Below are 23,548 nucleotides of genomic sequence, written 5' to 3' on the forward strand. Positions count from 1 at the left end.
GTCTCCTAGCCATTTGCTACAAAGCTTACCTCTCTCCTGCAGTGGCAGTCTGGTTATGGGATACAGCCAGCCAACACACCTAAGCAAGGTTACTTGAATTTTTTATGGAATTGGGGAAAAAAAGAATAATGAACTTTCACTCTGCAGAAAATTCAGATTTGTGACTTACAGATGGCCTAAGACCAAAATAAACACCACCACCCTGTGGAACAATGCCACCTAAATGCCTTGGTTCTGAGATTATAGTAATCATCTGTTAAAACACAGCTATCAAACTGCATCTTAATCTGCAACTCCTCCATGTCAGTCGTGCTTCTCAAGTTGTTGATGACTAGAAGGATTATGAATAACATGGAACTGGAGAGAAAGTGCTCACATGTGAGAGGAGGGAGTTTTACAGTCCAGCAAAACTCCAGATGAAGGTTAGATATGGAGCTTGATCTCTTTTTGCATCAACACTGGGATACAGGTTTTTAATAATGCTTTTTCATCAGAACCAGTGGAGGAAATGGAATTTAGCATTTTCCTGTGCTTTGAAGTCCCTGTAAGCCAATGCAACTCTATAAAAGATAAAGAGTTAGTCCAGCTCATACCAAAAAAGAGTCTGGTGCAGCAGATGCATATATCCCAAACAGCCACAAAATGCAGAAGATCAGATGGTGCTGAAAACATCATCAGTGGAAGAACATCTGTGCAAACCGCAAGGAAAATATATTTGGAATAAGTTCATCAACTTCTAAACAGTTACTCTGTATTTGCATGAGGGTAGTGGAGGAGAAGCTGGCCACTGTGCAATAAAAGTGCTTTATCTCAGATTAACATCAAATGCAGATTTGAACACAGAGAGCAGTTGCCTAGAACACCAAATGGCCTAAGAACGACCACAGAGCTGTTTCTTACAGTCCAACACAAACTGTAATTTCTTGGTTTTGGCTGGCATTTAAGGAAGGAACAGAGACTATGGGGCACTAAGTGATGTCTTCTGCCAGCAGCAGCAAAACCATCATGCACAGCTCATAAAGGCCCCCACTTCAAGTGAATATTACTCTATTTCCAGGGCAGAGATGCTCCATTCTGTTCATATTCATGACAAGTCTTGACCCAGCTCCTCAGGGCAGCTAAACATGCCTCTAACTCGGTTTTAAAATAATCTGAGAGAGTGCTGTTGTATGCCAGCACTGAAATCATTAACAGAAAGTGTGTATCTGATTGGGGCAGAATTCTTTCTGAGGTGGGGCCAATGTGTCCCTGAGACACAGGCATGGTGACATGACATGCCTTTGTTTCCCTAGCATAAAGGACCAAAGAAGCCAATGTTAAGCATTAGCCAAATAAAGGCAGCTGATATGTATCTCTCTAGACACCAAGCAAGTGGATCGAGTAGGAATTTTTTTGTTCTAGCTGTTAGTTTATTGCAGCAGAATGAATAATACCTTCACTTTTCCTTATCATTTAACTAAAGCATGTGAGCAAGACAAAGAGGTACAGTGCAAACCAGAGCAAACATGGAACTCTGTTGACACATACAGCACTGACCTTACTGGGGCTGAGAAAAGGAGGTGAGGAAAAGTTGTGGAAGTAGACACAGACTCCAAAACTGCAGAAGCCACAGAGTCATAACTTCAACACCAGGAATAAGTATCCCACTAAGAGGTCATTTCAGGGAGGCGGAAGGAGGGGAGGCAGGGTGGGAAGGCTGAAGACCCTCCCCCAACTGCCTCCTTCCCCTCAGAAAGAAAGAAAGGAATTTTCTTTCTCAATAAATGTTGGCAACTCCCCACATTTTTCTATTTATGCATGAATGTGTTAAACTTGTCAGGCACAAAAGCAGAATAGAAAGTCTGACCTCTGAATGCGTCATAGAGGAAACTCTTCAGCTCTGACAGATGTGAAAGATACAAAATTGCTACCTCAGGAAGGAGAACGGATCGCTCTGGACAAGTCTATATCTAATATCTACAAAGGAAAGCTTTATTATAGGTGACTTAAACCAGCTTGAAATTATATAATCTTTTTGGGCAATTTTTTTTCAGTAATTTCTTTTAAATTCTTACATACAGAGAGCTTTTGGTAAGTAAGAAATCACCCTCAATTTTAACATATTAAAAGGGCTTCCATTAACACATGAATGTGACTGAATGTAGACAATATCTTGCAAAATTCTGTCTCTTGCAAAGGTGTCTGAGCTAGATTTATTTTATTATTTATTTTACTTTTATTTATAAAAAAATATTTATTAATTGTTTTATTTAATGACAGAAACAACTCTGATTTATGCATGCCATAACAACTAGAGTGTTTGCAGCAAGAGAAATTTGAAAACAAAAAACTTATCTAACTGTAAAGTTCTGGGGGATAGTTCTAGAGAACAGTGGCATGTGCTTTGCCACTAGAGACAGTCAGTCTGCTGAAGAGATTAAAAGTTCACTCACATATCTTTATTCTTTTTTGCAATGAACGGAGGCTTATTGCTGGTCCTGTGCAAAAAAACTTTCTGTTGTTCATTCCTCCTGCAAACCAGGGAAAAATCCAGAGATTCATTATAAAAGAACATTTGTCAGCACTGCTCCTTCCAGCCTTCCAGTACAAAGCATTCAGAGAAGATTGTTCAGAGAGCATTAGGAATGCAGATGGTTTATTAGCTCTTTTGCATACAGTAAGATATCTGCAACATTTCCATTTTGGGAAGGCTGACTGCCCCATAATAGAAGAAAACTTTTAGTTCTCTACCTTCACCTGCCTTGAAAGTGCCAGAGGCAGGAATTAGAGGGCTCAGAAATTCCACTCCGTGTTATACAAGGCACACAGAAATTGTGTACAAATGAAAAATACACTTTTAGTTTAATGAATTCCCTGAAAAATACTAACCCTAGAAGGGAAAAAAGGCAGGATGAGAAAAGTTCACAGCCCACTTTTGGACTTCACCAAGCACAATTGACTCCACCCCTCTTACCCACATATCTGCTGTATCAACCCCATCCAGCTGGGACCTTGGTGTGTAAAATAGCTGAAAGCTGCCCCCAGGATGAGAGGAAGGCAGCTGGTCTGTGGAATTTGGAGTCTGTGTTTCATGTTCTGCCTTTTCTGCATCTTTCTTCACCAAACAACGGCTAAAAGAAAACTGAAGTTTGTGTCCATAGTAAGTAGACAGTTCATGGGCAAATGGAATTTCTTCAAAACCTGTCACTTACTACTCTTCTACTCTAGGGTAGGGAGGAGGGGGCACTTTTTAAATATTTAAATGTTTCCTGCATATTCAAATTTTGTTATTGCACTGTACAAAAAGAAAAAAAGATTCCATTTTAAATAAGATTTTATAATTTTATCTCTTTTTGAACTCCTAGAAGAGTTTTACTTTCTGCATATATAGAATGCTTATTTCATAGCACTAAGAGAGGAATAACACAAGATTCTGTTTTAAAATGTGAAAGACAATTACATAACTAAATACCAAGTGTGCAAACCCCTTATTTTTACCATGGAAGAATTTCCAGTAGTTTCAATGGATTAACATACAAAACAAATTTCAGTATGTGAACTCAAACAAGTGTACAATGACATTGAACAAGCAACACAGAACCAGTGCTGTGAAACGAACACTATTTGCAATGATTATGACATACCTTTTGTTTGCAGGAAGCCTGAATATTCTTCTGAACATCACACATACTTGTAAATCACTTATATAATTATTGTGCTGCAGTTTTTTATTTTATTACTCCCTGCTTGGATTAAAAAATAAAAAAACCCCACTGGTGTTAAAGTTTTAGAATTATATGGCACATATCCACCGGGCTTATGCTGGACAAGGAAAGAATGCATTGCAGGAATGATAAATTCTGATGTGTCTTTATAAATACATCTTTTATCTGAAGTGAAAGTCCAAAACAGGTTCAATGTTTTCAGAGTAACAGTTTAGTCTGTATTTAGACATTAGATAACACTTTTACCACCCCTTATGATGAAAAAGTCAATATATGCATTTTTAAGGCTAATTTCTGCCAAGAAAGAGCACTTCACAGCAGTCAGCCACAGAACTGTTATCTTGAGAAATAGTTGGGGTTTTTTCCTTCTGAATTCCAACTTATTCATAGTAAAATATTAATGTTCAAATACTTCTGCAAAATTACTTACATGCTTCTGTTTATTTTCTGTGTATTTAATATTGTGGTCTATACCTCCTAAAACACACAAACCCTCTTTAATATATTAAGATATAGTGTAGTTTTTATATCTTACAAAAATTTGAGATAATTACTCCTCAAATGCCAGGAAAAAAAAACCCAGTTATATTTGTCTAAATAAACCAAACAGGAATGCAGCTGTCGTAAGGACTTAAGGAAAGCACCATTAATATGTTCAGCATCTGTCAGATACAGTACTCACTGTCACTGCATATTCTTTGTGACTACACTAATTAATTACATTTGCCACAAAAATATGAGTGACAAGAGCGGTCCCATGGTGTAACGGTGAGCACTCCAGACTCTGGATCACAAGGTCATGAGTTCGAGTCTCAGTGGGGACCGTACTGAGCAGTTCAATGCCACCCTGACATCCGATCCCGTCAGATCTCGGATGCTCAGCAGGGTCAGCCCCAGTTAGTATCAGGTGCTGTGACAGTCCCAAGGACTTCACTTGTCAGTGCCCAAGCTTGCTCGGCCGTGGCAGATGGACCTCAGGACTTCAAACGGTGGGGCCAGTTCTGCGCATGCTGTGTCTCACCTAAAAAATCCACTGCACAGGCTCGAAGGGCACACCCCCACCTGGGGAGAGCCCTTCCCAAATCTTTGTTCGTAAAGTTTGGCCATAGATACATACATACATATCGTAACACAAGAGGAATTTCATCTGTTTTATCAGGTATTTCGCCATGGTGATCACACACCACAAGAGTTTTTTCCAACTGATATGCACAAAGAAATTGCAAGACAGCACGGATATGGACAGCTTACCAAGGTGAGTTTGCTTAGCCGGGCCAATAGACTGAAATACTGGAAGATGGTGTGTCAATATTTGGGTTTTGAAACTTTGCTTTCACTTAGGGAAGGCCCTTATTAAGTTGCCATATACAGATCTCCAGAGGGACAGCCAAAGAACTTACCAGGAAACTACAGCAACAGCACTCACTAACTTTAAGTGACACTGAGTCAGCCTGTTCTGGTCCAATAGCAGCGCATGTTGAGTTGTTTGATCACAGACCACGGTCTTCTGGGAGGAGTCAGGCATTGGTGATCAGCTCAGTTCACCTGAAACCACATGAAGCTTTATCCATCTGTAGTATAAGGTGATGGAAGGGCTCACATGCCCCCCTCAATCTTTGCTGAGTAGTTAATGAATTGCTAATGTCAGCACCAGCAGAAACTTCTCCCATGCTATGTCCAGGAAAGTTAATTTAAAGCTCACTTTCTTGACCAGTGACAGGACTCGAGGAAACAGCATGAAGCTGAGTCAGGGGAGGTTTTTCACCCAGAGAGTGGCTGGGCACAGGAACAGGCTCCCCAGGGAAGTGGTCACAGCACCAAGCCTGTCTGAGCTCAAGAAGCATTTGGACAACGCTCTCAGGCACATGGTGTGACTCTTGGGGTGTTCTTCACAGGGCCAGGAATTGGACTTTATGATCCTGATGGGTCCCTTTCAACACAGGATATTCTACAATTCTATGACTCTATTTAAATGCAGGCACTGGTGGAATACAGCAGAGCTGAGCTTGCACACAATTATCACCTGTCATAGCAGCTGAGGCAACTGCAGAAACTGTCTGCATTGGCTGCAACTTCTCTTAGCTGCCACCTCCTATGAATGGAGCCAAGGGTGAGCTCCTGTGCTCTCAGACTATAAGGCAATATGTGGTCATTAGGTGGTTTTAACCCTACTTCTGCTCCACTCCCACCAGCAGCACCCACTGTGTCTGTGTGCCTGTGTTCATTCCTTTTTCCCCAAGATATGTAGTTTGGATGGGAAAATCCACTAGTTATTTGCCCAGCATTCTGGGAACCAGGCAGCCTCACTGAAGTACTTTAGATGTGCCAGAAATCTGGTTGTCCCAGATAAATGGCGACTGTGAGTGTGAAGGTGTCTCTCCCCGTTAGGCACACACACCTTATGTCCAGGGGGTCTCTTTCCTGGGGGATCTTGTCACTTGGCAAGTCTCCACCAAAATCAGAAGAGAACAAACTGCCCTCTTAGGAGACCAAACTGATATCCAATGAAAAATCAGGCCTGTTTCTTCTTGTGTCACCTCCCTTGAAGAAACAGGAGTAACAGACCAGCTTACTATGCCTTAACCCAGCTGTGCCTCAGTCATTCCCTATAGACACTGTGCAAGGTCAGCTTTCCATGCCAGCTTGCTCCTGGGCATGGAAGGCTTCAAGATCCAGGTGTCATGATTTAACAACATACACAGCAAGCAAGTTGGGGCAGAAGCCTAAGCCTCCACCCTCAGAACCTGGATATACAATTCCAGCAACAGAAGGAGGTGATCACATACACACACAGTGGGCCCTGAGTAACTTGGCCTGACCTCACAGCTGACTCTGCTTTGAGCAGGGGTTTGGACTAGAGGCTTCCTGAGGCCCCTTCAGCCTGAACTATCCTCTGATCCCATGAATTATAAAATTACTTTAGGTAGCAATGAGTAATCACTGCAGTTGAGATCCCACTGAACAGCAATAATTACATGAGCAAAGTGGAATATATTTAAATTCAGGTCAGGCAACCCCAGGTAGAAGTAAAAAGGTGACAATATTGAATATTACATGTGATTGTGGTGGAGTCACCATCCCTGGAGGCGTTTAAGGAAAGACTGGATGTGGCACTTAGTGCCATGGTCTAGTTGACATGGTGGTGTTCAGTCATAGGTTGGACGCAGTGATCTCAGAGGTCTTTTCCAACCCAATGGATTCTGAGATTCTGTGATTCATCCGTCACGTGTTTACAAAATCATGTAGGTAAGTTGGAAAATGCTCAGCAAAGAGCTACTAAAATGCTGAGACTAAAAAAAAACCCATTTTGCTGTGAGGGTAGAGATTTGTCATCAGTCTAATTTAACATAGAGATTAAGTGATTTGATTCCATTTTATGGATTATTGTTTAACTGTGAATAAGATCTGTGATGGTGAATGTTTTTCAAAAACATAACAAGATGCAGTGACTGAAAGGTGGGAACACAGGCAAGAATCTAGGATCAGTCAGACTGCTGATAATAATTAATGATTGCAGCAAAATACCTGAAGGATTGGAGGACTTCAAGTCTTCTATTCTGAAAAATTAGGTCTTGCCCAAGCTAAAACTGTAGCCTCCATATGGAATCACTGATGATACTCTATGGGACTCATATCCTGAATATGTCTTCGTGGACAGGTGGCTGCTCTGTCTGCACTCCCAGTTAATCAGCTCTGAGACAGCAATAGAGCAGAAATGAGACAGATGGTGTTGGGACATCTCTACGACTGCTTTAAGTCACCCTGCCCCTCAGCCAGTCTCACCAGCTTGGATAAACATACACATGGCTTTCCATAGAGAAAAAATACAAAACTGTATCCACCAGGAAGTCGGATCTAACATTATCCAATACTGTACATGCAGCAACTTTACTGCTTTTTTCTCATGTCTTCTTTCCTTCTTCACTTGGGAAAGGAAAAAGGCCTTTATTAAAATAATATGAAATGTTATTGGTTCTTGTTGTTGTACATTTCTTTAGCCTCTTACATTATTCTGTTACTTCTACAGCTTGGCACGCAGCAACAGTATGAGCTTGGCCAGTACATGCGGAGGAGATACTCTCATTTCCTGAGTGTTGTATACAAGCAGAGCGAGGCAAGTTCTGGATCTGGTTGAGAGGATGTTTTTCATGGATGTTATTGGGACTTCCTGGATGCATGAGAGTCTAAACCTTGTGTGGTTGGAGAAAACTTAATACCGATTGAATTCAATGCAATATCATAGTATCCCTGAAACTGTGGTTCAACTTTTGTTCAGACTGATGGTCAACTTAAGACCAGGCTGTACATCAGGTTCAGGGCTGTCACTGCTGTATGGGAAATTATCTATGTCACATACCTCCAATGCTACACTTCGAGATGCAGTGTTGATACAACTTAGTCTTCATTTAGGTTCCAGCTTTTCAATGCACACATGCTGTCCAAAGCCTTGATGGTCAAATGGAGTCAGTCTTACGCCTTCCACTGGCATTCTGAAGGGAAATGCTGCCATGTTGCAGCTCACTTGCCCAATGAAATTTTATTCCAGCTTCACTCTCGCTCCATCCCCCTTCGTGCCATTCCATTCTAATGACAACTTCCCCAGCACAGTACCTTTCCCCTTCTTTCCTACCAAGAGGAAAGAAAAACAAACCTAATGGGAGAAATGACCTTCTAAACTTCTTTTTTCCTTGTTTCAGATTTATGTTCAAAGCACTGACTGTGATCACACACTTATGAGTGCTCAGGCAAGTCTTGCTGGATTGTACCCATTGACAGAGGGCCAAGTTTGGAACCCCAGAATCCTTTGGCAGCCAATTCCAGTTCATACAGTGCCACTGTCACATGATAATGTGAGTATAAAAACCAGGCATTTGTTTTCCCTTAATGATTAGCAGAGTATATAGGGTGTGAGATGAAGGTGCAGCAAAAACTGCATGGTAAAGGCAATGAAAAGTGCAGAAAGGCCTAATAAGCTGAATAGAATATTGACAAGAGTTTCCACAGGAATGGACTTACATATCAGCGACCTGGTCTTAAGAAAAAGGGAAAGAAACAGAAGTCCTAGGTACAGAGGAAAAGAGTTAACCTGTAATGTGAGTAAATCACTATAGAAGTAGATTAATCCTAAACTTATCACAATCATGACTTTCTTTGTGTGAGAAGAGGAAATATACCTAACACCAGCAGTGCTTCAACATTTCTTAGTCTGCAGCCAACAGAAAAGACAAGAATCATTCTGGGACTTAAATTACAGTGAGAACTGAGTCACAGAATTGTTTGTTATGCACCTTGCAGGTCAGTGTGTGCACTTGGAGGATTGGTGAAAAAAGTAAAAGGGAAAAGGAAGGAGGACTCAGAGCTTTAAGCATATGAGTTCCATGGGGCAATGTATTTATTCATCTCCCTCCCTCAGCTCCTCACCTTGGAGCTGTGAGGAATCGTGGATAGCATCTCTGTAGCCTGCACATACACATCCAGAGGAGAAAGCTGGGCAGCTGAGCCCAGCTGGAGTTTTCTCTGTGTGGAAACCTATGGTAAAAAGTTAGGGAAGATTAGGAGTGTGCAGTGTGAGTCCCAGTTTGAGAGAGAAGGTTTGCACATGTGATCCAGGATACTCTGTGTGAGATTACAAGTCTAGTTAACACAGTCTGTGATGAGAGGGGAATCAGGTTAAATTGTTCATGGAGCAATAGGTCTCACCTTGGGGTGATGAGGGCCTGAAGACTGAAGATACGGAGACACAGGTCTTCCTGTTAACACACACAGCCTGGAACAGAGTCAGGAGCTGCTTCTGATACTGTCACAGGCAGTGGTATCCCAGCAGACACTCAAGAATACCTGGCCAGTATCCACACAACCAGCAAACTAAGCAAGCAAGTGTTGCACCTCATTCACACCTAGGGGAAAAAGTAAGTTTATTTAAAAAAAAAATTATGAACACGTGGACATTCTTCATAGTTTTTTCAAGTATTTGTTTCATCTTTACTACATATACAGGCTGAAGTTGAGACCGCGTGCATCCTACCACCTAAAACAAATGCCTATCATTTATTCATGAAGTCATGCCAGTGCATGAACCTACAGATATAGTTCAGAAATACTTTCCTATCTTCTAGAATAGATAGATTGTATTTCTAAAAAGATTGAGGAACTGCTGTGAAGATTTCCAGATAATTATTCCTTCAAAACTCTCAAGTTCTTCTAAAAGTTACTTTAATGTTCGGACTATATAGATGGAGCTACATAACTGGAAAAAGGATACAAAGCACACTAGAGAAAAGCACTAAGAAGATCTCAGTGTCAAATTTTAACATTTGTTTAAAATTTAACACAAAAAAACTTCAAACAAGAATAAATTCAGTTCAGCTTAAGTAAGCGAAAAAACCAAATTCTTAAGTTATTCCAGTCACATGTAACCTTTAACCTTCATATGTCTTAGATTACTGAAAGACAAAACCAAGTTACGGAAACTTCACAAGTTTCTACAATTTAGCTGAACTAAATGAAGCTGTGGTAAGTCCACTCAATACAGCTAAGTATGGACCAAGACTCCTATTGCAGTCCAGCTGCTGCTTGACAGTTTGCTGTAAAAATGTGATTATGTGTTTAAAGACTGACTGAACACAATGAGTGAAATCCCTGGAGAAGCCAAGAACAAAGGAGTTCATGAGGGTTTGTGTTAGTCTTCTGTCAAGGGACAAATTTCATCTTGTGTAAATGAATCCTTTAACTTTGAACTACTGCAGCTATTACTCCCCTGAACATTTAAATAATATTTTGTACGTAGTCATCAGTATGACTCTTAGAGTCCTAAAGATGAATATCCTTGAAAACTACATTCCCAAATAATTTTTCAGCTTGTCTTAACCAATGCAGCCAATCAGAACAACAATCCTGCAAGGGTATATTGAATTGCAGAACAAGACGCACCTTGCCTAACCAGAGTTTTGCAATTTTCTTTTCAGTTGCTATACTTACCCTTCTCACACTGCCCAAAATACAAGGAGCTTCTGAGAGAAACCTTTGCAACAAGGGATTTTCAAAGGAAACTCAAGCACTACAAGGTAAAGTATTTTCAGTTCTGGAAATCTAATTAAAATATACCACTTCTTCAACATTGTCTAACAGGTAGGTTTAAAAAATGGCAATCAATACACTCCTTCCAGATCTCTAATCTTCACAGTGGGTGTAGACAACATACCCAAAAAAGAATTACAACATTACTGATCCAGCTGGACTGGGCTATTCCCATCAATTGAAGATTGCAAGTCATAGAAAAGATAAATTAATAACTTCCTTGCAAAAATGTAGATTCTAGGAGACCAGACAAAACAAAAACTCAGATAAAATCAGTACCAATGCCTCTTAAATTACTCCAATACCTCTTTCTGTTTACTCCCGTGTAAAGCAACTTGTCTGACAGCTGTCTGTATAACTCTCTGCTACTTCAGATTCCTTTTCCTCCACAAAATGCTCACAGCTCAATTCCCAGAATTTCTATAACAGCCTGGGTATTATATGCAAGTAAACCACAAATGGCAGTTTTATCAAATTTATATCATACCTCCCTTCTCCTAAGTGCCACCATCAGCATAATTCTGTTTATCACCCTTCCTTTAAGCACTTCTTGGATTTCTGCCAAACTTCTTCATGTATCTATGTCCCCTCTACCTCCTTCTGAACACTTCCAACAAGCACGAACAATCAGCATAGCTCAAGTCAGAACTCATATCCCCAGCCTTGTCTAGATGAACAGGCCAAATTCTCTTATATCCAGGCAATGGTTCATTGCTTGAATGCAAAGACTGACATCTTTCTAACAGTTCCTATGTACTAGTATGGCAGTGTGTAGAAATTATATAAAAAGACCCAGTGTACCACAAGTGTGCTATTTTTGTATTTCAGCCATTTCTGAAGTTTTTAGCCACTCATACAGGATACCCATTGAAGAAGTTGAACACTGAAAGAATTTGGAGGCTCTCAGACACCCTACAATTTGAGGTAAATGGAATCATGGAACCATTTATGTTGGAAAAGACCTTTAAGATCACCAAAGTCCAATAGAAATTCCTACACTTCCTTAAAACTGGTCTTAGCTCTTATTTTTATTGTTTGTAAGACATGAAAAGATGGTAGGTCTGTGCTTCAAAATTTGTTGAACCAGAGACTATTTTCAACTTCTTCCCCAGAAACCTTCACCTAACATCAAACTTCAAACTGAAAACCCTGTAAACATACTGTGACTGTGTGAGAGAGACTGCTGTGTGTTGTCCACCACTATAAGGAACACAAACCAATGGCCCATCAAATTCTAGATCCTGTCAGTGACTGCATAGGGACAATTAGGCAAAAGCATTCCTCCTTTGGATAAAATTGCCTTGTTACTACTCCAAACACAATCATGGAGACACACATGAATAAAATATGTTCCTGCAAAGAAACATAAGCACACTTCCACAAAGAGTTTATGCAAATTGTATAAGCAAGAGAAGTCATTATTTGCACATGAACAGTAGTGCTCAGAGTATTTTCAGGAATTAAGCAGCCATTGGAATGACACAAATGTGTATTTGTGCAAGACTGGGGGCTTGTTCTAAGCAAAGGAGCCAGGGGGATCACAAAAAAAGCATTGATTCTATGACGAAAGGGATATTGTGGTGCCCAACTGTCATTGGCATCCGGGTCCCACAATCTGGTAACTTTCTGATTTAAAAAAACCTGACTGCCCTTAATTTAGCAATAAGCCCCTCTTCATATAACTTCAAAATCCAGACTTACCTCAGCTGACACAAGTGAAAATTTCAGTCTTGTGCTAAAAAGTTATTTTGAAGGCAGCTTTTGCTACAAATGCTTTCATGTGTAACTACTCATAAAATCAAATATTAATGATAAATTTGGCATCAGAATTGGAATTTTCCCCCCGAAACTGAGGCAGTTGTAAGGCAGATTTCACAAGTTACAAGTAATATTTGGGTGTGATGTTAATGAGTTTACCTTCTGTCCTGCAGTTTCTGCAAAGGTCCAACCTTGGTCAAAGCAATCTTGAATGGAATGTGTGGCAGGGCCCTTGAGTTAAAAGAAGTGTTAAAATGCTGCAACATCTCCCTGTAATTTCAGTGAGGTCACCCTTCTCTATTTTCCAATGGAGCTTAACACTGGAAGACAAAAAAAATTAGATGGGTTTTTCCTTCTAGTGTTAGATTTGATGAGTTTTCTCTTTCATACTACTCAGTGAAGACTTTAGGAGTATCAACCAAGATATCTGCCATAAAAATCACCCTCACCCTTTCAGGCATACAGAGAAAGCATCCCTACACAGTTTTTAAAAATACAATTAATGAAATTACAGTAGCACGCACCTCTCCATGTTTGTTACTTTTGGCTCAGTGTCCCCTGACTTTCAGGTAACTTGGAGACTGAGGAGCTCATTTGCCTACAGCACTATCTTAAATGGCGTGCAACTAGCGAATTCTTTCCTGCAGACACAAATTACATTTGTTAAAAGAGAAATGGATACCCTGTGATCTGAGCTGGTTTAACCTAACACATTCTATTGTTTCTCTTGATTAAACAAATCCTTTAAGTAGCTGACATTTTCCTTTGAGTTCTCTTGTAAGAACACTCCTTTTAGTGAGCTCAGTCCAAAGGTTACATTGCTCCAAAGCAAAGTTACCAACCATGATTAAACAGGAACTCAGGGTAGTGCAAACCAAAGTGTTGTGCTTCCCTTCTCACAGTTCTGATCATTAGTATATCTGGGACTGCATCCCCAAGGCAATCCATTTCACTTTAGTTTGAGGACTGTGTAAGTACCCGAGAGACCTGGTGTAAGTAGGTATGAATTTTGTCTATATGTATGTCATCCCTATACATTTACCTCATACTCAGGTACATTCATATTACAGCTGTACATATTTCTGCATGATCTCTGTGTCTCACTTATATCTCAGAGTTACCAGTCCTTATACAGGATTTGCTTCAGTAAAGATCCAGGATACATCCCAGTAGTAGACTGCAAAAGTCATACAGTGATTTTTTTTCAGCTGACAACATAAATAACACCAGTTGCTTTTTGCATACTTTTCCCCTTTTTGTTGAGCACTGCCCCTCAAGTTTCTTTTAAGTAGTATGATGCTATAAACAGGAATGGTACAGCTGTCTAAATGCAAAATATAGTCATCATTTTATTACAAGGAGAAACTGTTGCTTGAGTGAAACATTCCAAATTTGTTCTGACAAGCATTTTGTGCCAGAATAAACAACAGCTAGCAGTAGGAATCAGAAGGAAAATCACCATGTTTTCTTTCTTCACTGTAGGATATTAACAATTACACTTTACCTGTCTGGGCTACTCATGGTGTCAGGACCAAGCTGACAAAGCTCTCAGAACTGTTGTTTCAGGCGACATTCGGGTTCCACAAACAGATACAAAAATCACGTTTGCAGGGAGGTAAGCGGAATCCTTACCCCATTTGAAAACAAAAGTGGGATTGGAATGAAGAAAGGGATATACCAAACATTGCTACTAATTCTGCAGTAGAACTATGAAAGAAGCCTTGATGTGGATACTGGTGGGCAGCACTGAAAGGTTTTGATCAATAGGAAGAGAGATGGGGAGGATATGAATCATGAATATTCTAATCTAACATTATAATGGCGGTATCATCTAGATTACACTGTATAAGAAATTCAAAGTAATATACAGATTCTTGTTGAACTGAATCAAGTCTGAATTTAATGTAAGCCACCATGTGTAATTTACTTAAAAAATATTATTTGTAGTAGTGTCTACAATGGTGACTTTGTTGCCTTAAAGTCTTAATATTCCATTACTGAGAGTCCTAAAATAAAAATATTAAACTGCTACTAAACTTTATTCTGCTCAGAAAATATTAGCCAATATTTGAAAATATTTTATACATTTTTAATCACTCATTCTCTTCCATTCATCCTCTGCCTCCTTTTGAGCCTCCTTTTCACTTTATATGGACAGTGTACAGTCAGGATCTGTGAACTACAAAGACAAATAAACACATAAACATGAGTCAATCTGTTGCATTTTTGAACCTCCAACTTACAAAGCGTAGGAAACAGTTCAAACATCTGTCCTTGCTTTACTATCAATTGCTATTAAACATGTACCAGTAGCTGAAGACTATTCTGTCTACTTCTGCTTGTCTGTACAGGTTTCCTCGTAGAATTTTACTTTGTTAAGATGCCAACCTTACATTAACAAACTAGCACAGCCATTGATTTAATTCAAGTAGTTAATCTTACAACTTTTCAGCAGTTAACATTAACAAAATAGTTTGTGGAGGCCCAGAATGCAGAGGATATGCTCTTCCTTTTTTCTCTGGAAATCAGGAAATCAAGGGAGTTACACACTCAACAGGGCAGTATTCATTACTGTGCTCTTCCTGCACTGTTCCGCTGGCACAAAGCAGCTGTGAATGCACTGCTTGAAGCTGCTCAGGCTACTAATGGCCCCCAAAACATTTTACAAAGAAGCAAATGTGTTCCACTGCTCATATAAATGGTAGTGTCAGAATTAATCAGGGCACTCTGCACAAATTACCAATAAAGTCAATTGAATACATCTGGTGCATTTAAAGACTGATTCTTAAAATGGCAACAATCAATACAGATGTTAACATAAAGCACCTCTTTTTTTGTCTCTGCTTCCCCATTTTCTTTCAGGTATTCTTTTAAAAACTATTATAAAGCATATATCAAGTGCTAGAAAGTCTTCACACCAGCAAAAAATGGTTATGTATTCTGCGGTGAGTCGTTTCTGTTTCTTTTGTGATTCCTTTCTGCACTTATTAAATGCAGTGAAAGCTGTGAAATTTTATTTCCATCATGAAATATAGCTACAAACACTTTTTATTTGGTTAACCTTAAATATCTTTGGGTTATTTTCATTCTTTAATGAACAGATACTACTTTGAAACCTTCAGCATTTCATTTTCCACCTGATGTCATGGCTTTTTTTCTTTGTAATACTGTTTTGATTGAGCACAGAACTGGAAAAACTGAGCTTCATGTGTTACTAAACCTGTATCAGAAAAATAACTCAGAAAGAAATCTCCTGCTTCCTGTGTCTTTTTTTCAGGTGCAAAAGAAAAAAAAAAAAGAAAAATTATGTTATAGTTATTTTAGAAGGTCTTATGAAAGCATTTACTCAATTGTGACTTTATATTTTGGGTTAGAATGTGCAAACCCTGTCATTGGAGGAGGAAATTTTTGTATTGCTCTCAATAAAAAGCTTCTGTTTCTAAACTGCCATTAGATTATGACCTAGTAGGTAGATATCAGCTAAAGAGTTTACTCTACCTGATCTCTAATATTGTTTATTTAATAGACAAAACCACTAGTTCCTTTTAAAACAAGTTTTAAATGCTCCTGTTAACTTTGGTAAAAACTGCCAGTGACTGAGGCTTCTTAAGTATTTACATATATGTATATTTTATACAGGCAGCCCTTCAGTTTATATAGCCATAAAAGGACACTATTTGCTCAAAAGTGCAGAGGGCAAGTATTAATGAGGCCACACTTGAGTGGACAGACAATATGCTGGACATATTATTAAATAATAGGTTCATGCAATCATTTTCCACAGACCTTTAATTACAGGTTTCTTCTGTTCACAGCATGCAGCCACCATCGTTGCCTTACAGATGGCACTCAATGTCTTCAATGGGAAATTGCCCCCTTACAGTGCCTGTCATTTCTTTGAACTTTACCAGGAGAAAAATGGGCAAGTATCTGCAACCCATGCTGCTACCACGTACATTTTCTACAAAGAAATTTACTAATTTACAATTTACAATGTACTAATTTCTGAAAAAGCAATTTACCCCAGACTAATTAAACTGGACACACAAAGTTCACTTCACAGGAAAATATTATAGATTGATTTTAATTATTATAATTGGACTCAGCTTAGTAGATGGTAGCAGAATGAGCCTGAAAATCCCCTATATATTGCTTCATTACAGTTAGGAGAGGTTTTACTCCATCCTTGTAATCTATTTACCTCCTTGACAAAGACAACAAACTACTCACAAACTGGTGTTGACCTCCCATTGTTTAAAAGTATCTTTTCATAGTACTAATTATATTAGTAAATCATAAACATATTAACAACCAGAAAAATAAGCTAGCTAAAAGTTTGTTCCTGAGTACAATCACTGCAGCATGGAAAGGCTGTGTGCGTTTGTGTGCCTAACTTTATTTTGACCCTTGTCTATTCTGGAACAGGCAATACACCATAGAAATGTACTATCGGAATGACTCGGTGAGAGCCCCTCACCCCCTCACCCTCCCTGGCTGCACGTTCCGCTGCCCACTAGAGACATTCACTCAGCTGCTCTCGCCTGTCCTCGTACACTACTGGACAAGAGAATGTAGGGTGTAGGACATCAAGGGAGGTAAGTTAGGGGATTTGGGCATGCGTACCCAAAAGTCAAGTCAGGATTAGATCTGTCAACAGCTCATATGAAGTAAAAACCATTTTCATAAGGACTTGGTCCGAAATGAAAAAATATGCAGATCCAGTGAGACAGAATTGTACCCAAGGCAATCATTTCTACTCCACTGATGCATTTTTCTATTCCAGACCAACTTTCTGATGAAACAAAATCAAGGCTGATCAAATTTCAGGGGACTGATTTTCACGTGGGTTTTTTTGTGTTGTTTAGTTTTAGTACAGTCAAAAAGACCTTCAGTTACTGAGGAACCACATAAAAATGCACTGTTACAACAGTCATTGCATCTTCTTTAACTGCAGAGTGTTTGTCCAAGCTGATTAGCAACACTGTGCATTCCCTTGATTTTAGGAGGCATTCAGAGATCAAAACAGATGAATATTGAATAGTATACCAGACTGGTACTTACCAGGATGTCAAACATGCACAGACACATATTGGCATGCTAACACATTCCCCAGAAGCCTGTCTGTGTCTCCATATTAAGATGTTTAAATATCCATTTTGACCACTGATGATACATACTTCTGCAGAAACAGGGAACAGGAAGGCAGAAAATGACACTGCCTGTCTTCTATCTAGCTCTGTATTCCTTAGGAAAATGAAAAGCAGACAGACCCCTCTTTTCTGATAATCAAATATTGTACTTAACATTAAAAAATATCATACTGCTTTCTGAATCACTGATCTAAGGAAGAATTTGAAATCTCAGTGATTATAAGAACGCAGACCAGTCAACTCATCTGGTTGAAAATAATATCCTCTTAAATATCCTGAATCCATTACCAGAGTAGAGATAGTTGAGCCAGTATGAATGCAAAACTAGTAACTAGTAATTCACTAAATAAATTTCTTCACTATGGTCATTGCTCACAAATTCTCATGAAACATATCAGGAAATTACCAAATTTAGTTGCAAAAGGTTATTTGGCAGAGGGAGGGAGAGGTTGTTTCTGATGAGAGGTTTTTTGGCCAAGCTACTAATACAGTGATGGAAAACAGTGATTAATACTTCATGTTTATACGGTGGTGCTTAGTAATCTAAGTTTTGTGAGAATTAGTTCCCCTCCTTCACAAAGTAAACTGTTACCGATCAAGTAAACAAAAACAAAAAAATTCTATAATATAATCAAAATTTGGTAACAATAAGAACACAAATATGTAACATATTTAGATGGAAATATTTAGACAGAAATATTTTCAACACTCCTGAGTGCTGAAACCACATATGGACCACAAAACATGTTACAACCAAACCTGATGCTCCTATCAAAGTATTTTCCATATTGTCATACCAAAATTTGACACTTCCCCCTGTTTTATCCTGGTTCAGAGTGTACCTGTTGGGGCCAGATCCTAATTTCTTTTTGTTAATTTAGGAAAACTGAGTTTTGCTTTTCCTGCAGGCAGTTTTAACTCTCTGCTGTGCATGAGTTGGGACAATGCCAAGGCCCACAGCTCCCCAGCCTGCACAGCGCAGCACCCTGACACTGACACACTGTGCTAAGCCATGGTGCTCCACCAGCTCACAGTGAACACAGATAGGCTGAAACAGAGGATTATTAAAGCCAGGAAGCTAAATTAAGGTGAAGAGTGATGCAAAGAGTTTACAGGTCACATTTACACTTAACACACACAGCTGCAACATTACTGATTTCAGCTGTTTTCAGCTTTGTCAAAAATCATCTCAAACACCATTCTTTGCTAATGCATATGCCACTATTTTGATTATTACATTCATCAGAGCATCTGATGAATAGAAGTCCATAAATGTGATTTTTTTGTTTTATAGTGAAATCCAGGAGTGACTAAGTTTAAAAATTAACTTGCTGTTCTACATAGAGAGACTAGTTCCCAAACAGAGAATTGTATCCAGAAAATGCTGATTTGAAGTTTCATGGAAATGACTTAAATCCCCAGTACAGGGAAATAAAGGGGTTGGGCAGGTATTGTTATTAGAGGTCATATAATACAGTATCGGTATTTGAGGGTGGTATAAATCAGAGTCAAGTTTTTCCACATCATGATGACCATGTTGTGGAACATAGGAAGTCAAATCAGCTCAGCATATTTGGGAAGGAGATAAAACTGTCCTCTGTCTGTGCTCTTTTTGCTGCTCGGGAAGATTTCAGAGTGCATTGACTCAACACTTCATATGACTTTTTCTAATTACAACAAAATGGGAGCAAATGTGTTAAGTTTTCCACACTTAGCCTGGGCTACCCTCTTGTTGAGGTCATATTAACAGGTTTGACATGTTTATGGAGCAGGAGGCCACATGCTAAGAATGATTCTTTTTATCTTATCTTTAGATGTTCCCTCCATCTCTTCCATGTGATTAACATTATGAGGCAGCTCCTTCCACACGGGTGTGTCTACAGTCTAAAATTTCTCCTTAAATGCCATCAGCACAAACAGTCTCCTGATCTTTATCAACAGAAAACATTTCTCAGTACAACAAACCAAAATTATTGAAAGCAGGAACTTATCCTTCATGAATATTTACTTTCCTTTACCAAGTGGTAAACCCCAAGCGCAATACCAAACCAGAGCAATTCTTCAAGATTTATTCATTCCAAAGGGACTTCGTTAGAACTAATTCACGAATGTAATTGTAGTTAGAGAGTTTTGAAGGGCCTTAGCCTTAATTTACAGCAATTGGAAAAGACCTCTGAATGAGTGTTGCCTCTTTTGAAGAATGAGACGAGAACTTCCAGAAATGGTGACAGAAGCAGTGCTTCAAAAGGACACCCCCAAATGGAGGAGTCATTCTGGTGTCCTTAGACTTTATTTTATCCAAGAACTAATGAAGCATTTGACACAAAGAGATCACAGAAGCCACACAAATTAGGATAATACCTGTTTACTAACTAAGAGATATATTTCTTTTCTCTGTCTTAGACATGCACAAATATCCCACCTCCATATAGAAGGAAGGTGAGACATAGAAAGAAGGGACCTAAGACAATCCTACAAAAATCCAGACTAGCTACCATGAAGACCTAGCATACAATTGACTGACCCAACAAGGCTTTCAGATATGATTTCCAAAGAGATAGCAAGGCCAAGGGTTAATTTTGGAAGAGAAATAATTTGTGGTTTCAAAGAGCTTCCAAAACATCTTCCTTTCATTATGTTACCCTGATTGTACACTCAGATCTGCATATAAAGTTTGTGCCTCAGGGAAGTCTGTAAGTCCACACTTACTTGACATTAACAACAAAAAGAACTTGCTGGCTGTACAGAATAAAAAAATCCAGAGCTATATGCTCATTAAAACATGTGGAACGTGTTGGGCAATCCCTCACAAGTTACATTTTCTAGTATTGCTATTGCAAAAACAGTTTGTGTTCCTACTACAAAAGCTGGATCAGAACAATCGGATGCAAATAACTTTGGAAACGGGACACTTTGCTTTCTTCTTTTTTACCTTCTCAGAGAGGATAGGACCTTTGCCACCAGCCTCATTGCCCATAGGTCACTTTAAAGAGAACCAGAGTAACAGATGAGATGCAGAAAATGTTGCCATTCTAACTTCCTTTCTATGAAAAGTATATTACTTTTTAGAACTACAGCATAAGCAGATAGGTGTTACTCCCTAAGCTAAAATGGATCAAAATAATAAAAGGACTTTGTTCCCATCTAATAAGAATCTAACATTCAGAATTCTCACTGTAAATGTCCATTCTCTCCTCAGCAGGTCCCAGGCAACAATCCCTGTGCTTCTCAAGCCATCACAAGATTCATGGTTCATCAAGAGCTGTAGTCAGATTTCACAGTAACCACATAGATAAAAATAAATTATTCCCTCTAGTAAAAAATGAAACCCCTTTCACCATAGCAGCCAAACAAGGGTAAAACTGTTTTCTGACAACACAAGACAACCAGTTCTAGCTGCTTCTTAATAAAAGAAGAACAAGCTTGTTTACTCTATATTGCCTTAATCTTCCATAATAGACACCAGCAAAAGCCTTCCTAAGTCTTGCAGCCTTCATAGGAAAGTTAATGCAAGCTATTTAAATGATTCATCTCAAAACACATTGATCATGGCACCTCCCTTAATAAGATGTAATTTTAAAAAACCTGCTAGAAGAAATCAAATAGAAAGCAAAAGCTAAGACTCCATCTTTATTGATATCAGACTTCTAACAGATCATAGCTTTGGCTGTCAAAACCAAATTTGTAGGCATTTTCTTTTTTTCTTTGAACCTGTTCCTGATTCTGATTCTTCTTTTTCTGAACTTGTGCCAGCTTGTGCTGTTTGAGTTGCTTTCATTTTTGGGTTTGTTTTTTTTTTTTTCCCCAGATGTTTAGAAGTGGAAGTTCAAGAGCTGTAAAGGGGGTTTCATGCCTCCCACATCAAAGGAAATTTTTCTGTTGGTCTCCCAGACTGGACAAGGCCCACATAAAAAATGCAATAGAGAGCTGAGATATTCTTCATGATTCTATTTAGTCTGCAGCTTCCAGTTCCTCCCCTCCTTCCTCACCCAAATACATCTCTCAGAAATGTTCAAGACTGCATGATGACCCCTCGTCTGTCCCACAGACCTGTCTGGTACATGGATGATGGAGCTGGATGGACCCTGCCCCCAGCGCTGCAGCTCTGCTATGGAAGTGCATCCTGCCCGAGGTCACCGCTCCCAGTACATCAACACAAGGTGCCTCTTATCCATCACATGTTCAGACCATGCCTTCTTTCATGCTACATGTCCCAGGGAATGTACCTTGAACATTCTGATTCCTGTTGTGCGAAAATAAATTTCAAATTTAATTCACAAATTAAGGTATTTCTGGATTATTTCATTCTCCTCATTCCTGTTCAACAGAAACCCCATTACAAACATTCTTTGTGATGTTTTTTGTTCATAGGGCTATCACCGTAGGAACACAGAAACAAAGATTTCCTTTATACCTTGCTTACTCTGAAAAATAAACAGCAGTGTTCATAAAGGGTGAAACAACAAGGCCAGATCTTATTGTAGGAATTTAAATTGGGGATGTCAGTGAATGAATAATAAACTGCTCTAAATTACATTTTCCACAACTTATCAGAACTGACTTTGTTTGAAAAATTAATCCTGTAGTCTTTTTCAGGTATGAACCATGAACAGGTGCATTTTAGTTCCTCTTAAAGAAGAAATGATTAAAAATGAGTAAAAAATAATTACATTTCAACAGTGGAATTATTTAGACTATTATTTAAGCTATCTGTTTTTTTAAACATTGAAAATGCAGGGTCACCAGGAAATGGAACTCCCTCTTTTCTTTCACAAATAATGCATAGACAGACCAGTCATATTTTAAAGAAGACTTGCTAATAATACAGTAACCTGGATAGTCATAGATACTGTAACATAGGCGGATGTTCACAATGAACCTCATGATGTTCATTGTTTTTCCCATCATATGCTGAAGCAGTGGGGAATGAACAACAGAAAGGCCACAGTAATTTTGTGCTGCCCAGGAAATGTGGCACTGGACAGCCTGGATTACCACTTTCATTAATTTCAGCACTTTCTTTTCTCTTTGGGTTGTTTACTGAGCTGATTGACTACGAAAAAAGAAAGAAAAAAATTAAAAAAAACAGACTCCAAACTTTGCATAACTCATAAATATGCATCAAATTAATTGACTAATTTTGATTTGTTTCACAGTAGTGAGAGAAGTAGATTTTCCTTCTTTGTACTTATGGTACTCATCTGAGATGTGGCTGACACAAGTTCGAATCCCTCCTCGACCAGAGGGATCTGACTCTACCTCTTCCAGAAACCAAAATCACCACCAGGTTCAGAGTTTCAGAGGGGAAAGTGAAGATGAATACTACTTTCTGTCCCTTTCTTATTTTCTGTTCACTTTGTTTACATATTTCCTAGAAATATGTAAAACATACCAAAACATGCAAAACATGCAAAAATATGCAAAATCATACAAATTAGGTCTCCTGTGTCTCAGGCAAACATTTTTGTCTTGTAAGACCAAAAAGAAATTCTCTGAGTGCCCTGTAACCAGGTGTACATTAGAGCTTAGGGTAAACTAAGGAATTATTAGGAGACTTTCTTCTTCCTGCTTGCCTTAGAACAGTAACTTTGTGGTTAGGGTATTTTTCTTCCTATAGTGCAACATACAGGTTCATATTTTGTCACCAGCATAAGTTAACTCTTCCTGCCTGTGTCATAAATTCACTCCTTTGTCCCTTTTCGCTTCCTACAATTGGCACCCCAATGCAGGACTGCACGACAGAGTTTTGTTTTCCTCATAAGTGCTTTGAAACAATGCCTGGAAAATGTGCCACTTTGTTTACTGAAACCAAAATATTTCTTCTCTTTCTCTTTCATTGCAAAAAAACCAAACCAAACC

The 23,548-nt window shown here is 38.9% G+C and overlaps 1 protein-coding gene across 1 annotated transcript; it reads left to right on the top strand.

Annotated features, from left to right (window-relative positions):
- Positions 1-3,025: 3,025 nt before the first annotated feature.
- LOC139674649 (prostatic acid phosphatase-like) lies at positions 3,026-17,121 on the top strand. Its single transcript, XM_071561257.1, has 10 exons — positions 3,026-3,139; positions 4,864-4,959; positions 7,732-7,818; positions 8,402-8,554; positions 10,670-10,768; positions 11,610-11,705; positions 14,022-14,154; positions 15,402-15,484; positions 16,355-16,461; positions 16,965-17,121. Exons 1-10 carry the CDS (start codon positions 3,026-3,028, stop codon positions 17,119-17,121), a joined length of 1,125 nt encoding a protein of 374 aa, XP_071417358.1.
- The last annotated feature ends 6,427 nt before the right edge of the window (positions 17,122-23,548 follow it).

The sequence above is a fragment of the Pithys albifrons genome, chromosome 7, assembly GCF_047495875.1.
Source record: "Pithys albifrons albifrons isolate INPA30051 chromosome 7, PitAlb_v1, whole genome shotgun sequence".
NCBI classification, from domain to species: domain Eukaryota; kingdom Metazoa; phylum Chordata; class Aves; order Passeriformes; family Thamnophilidae; genus Pithys; species Pithys albifrons.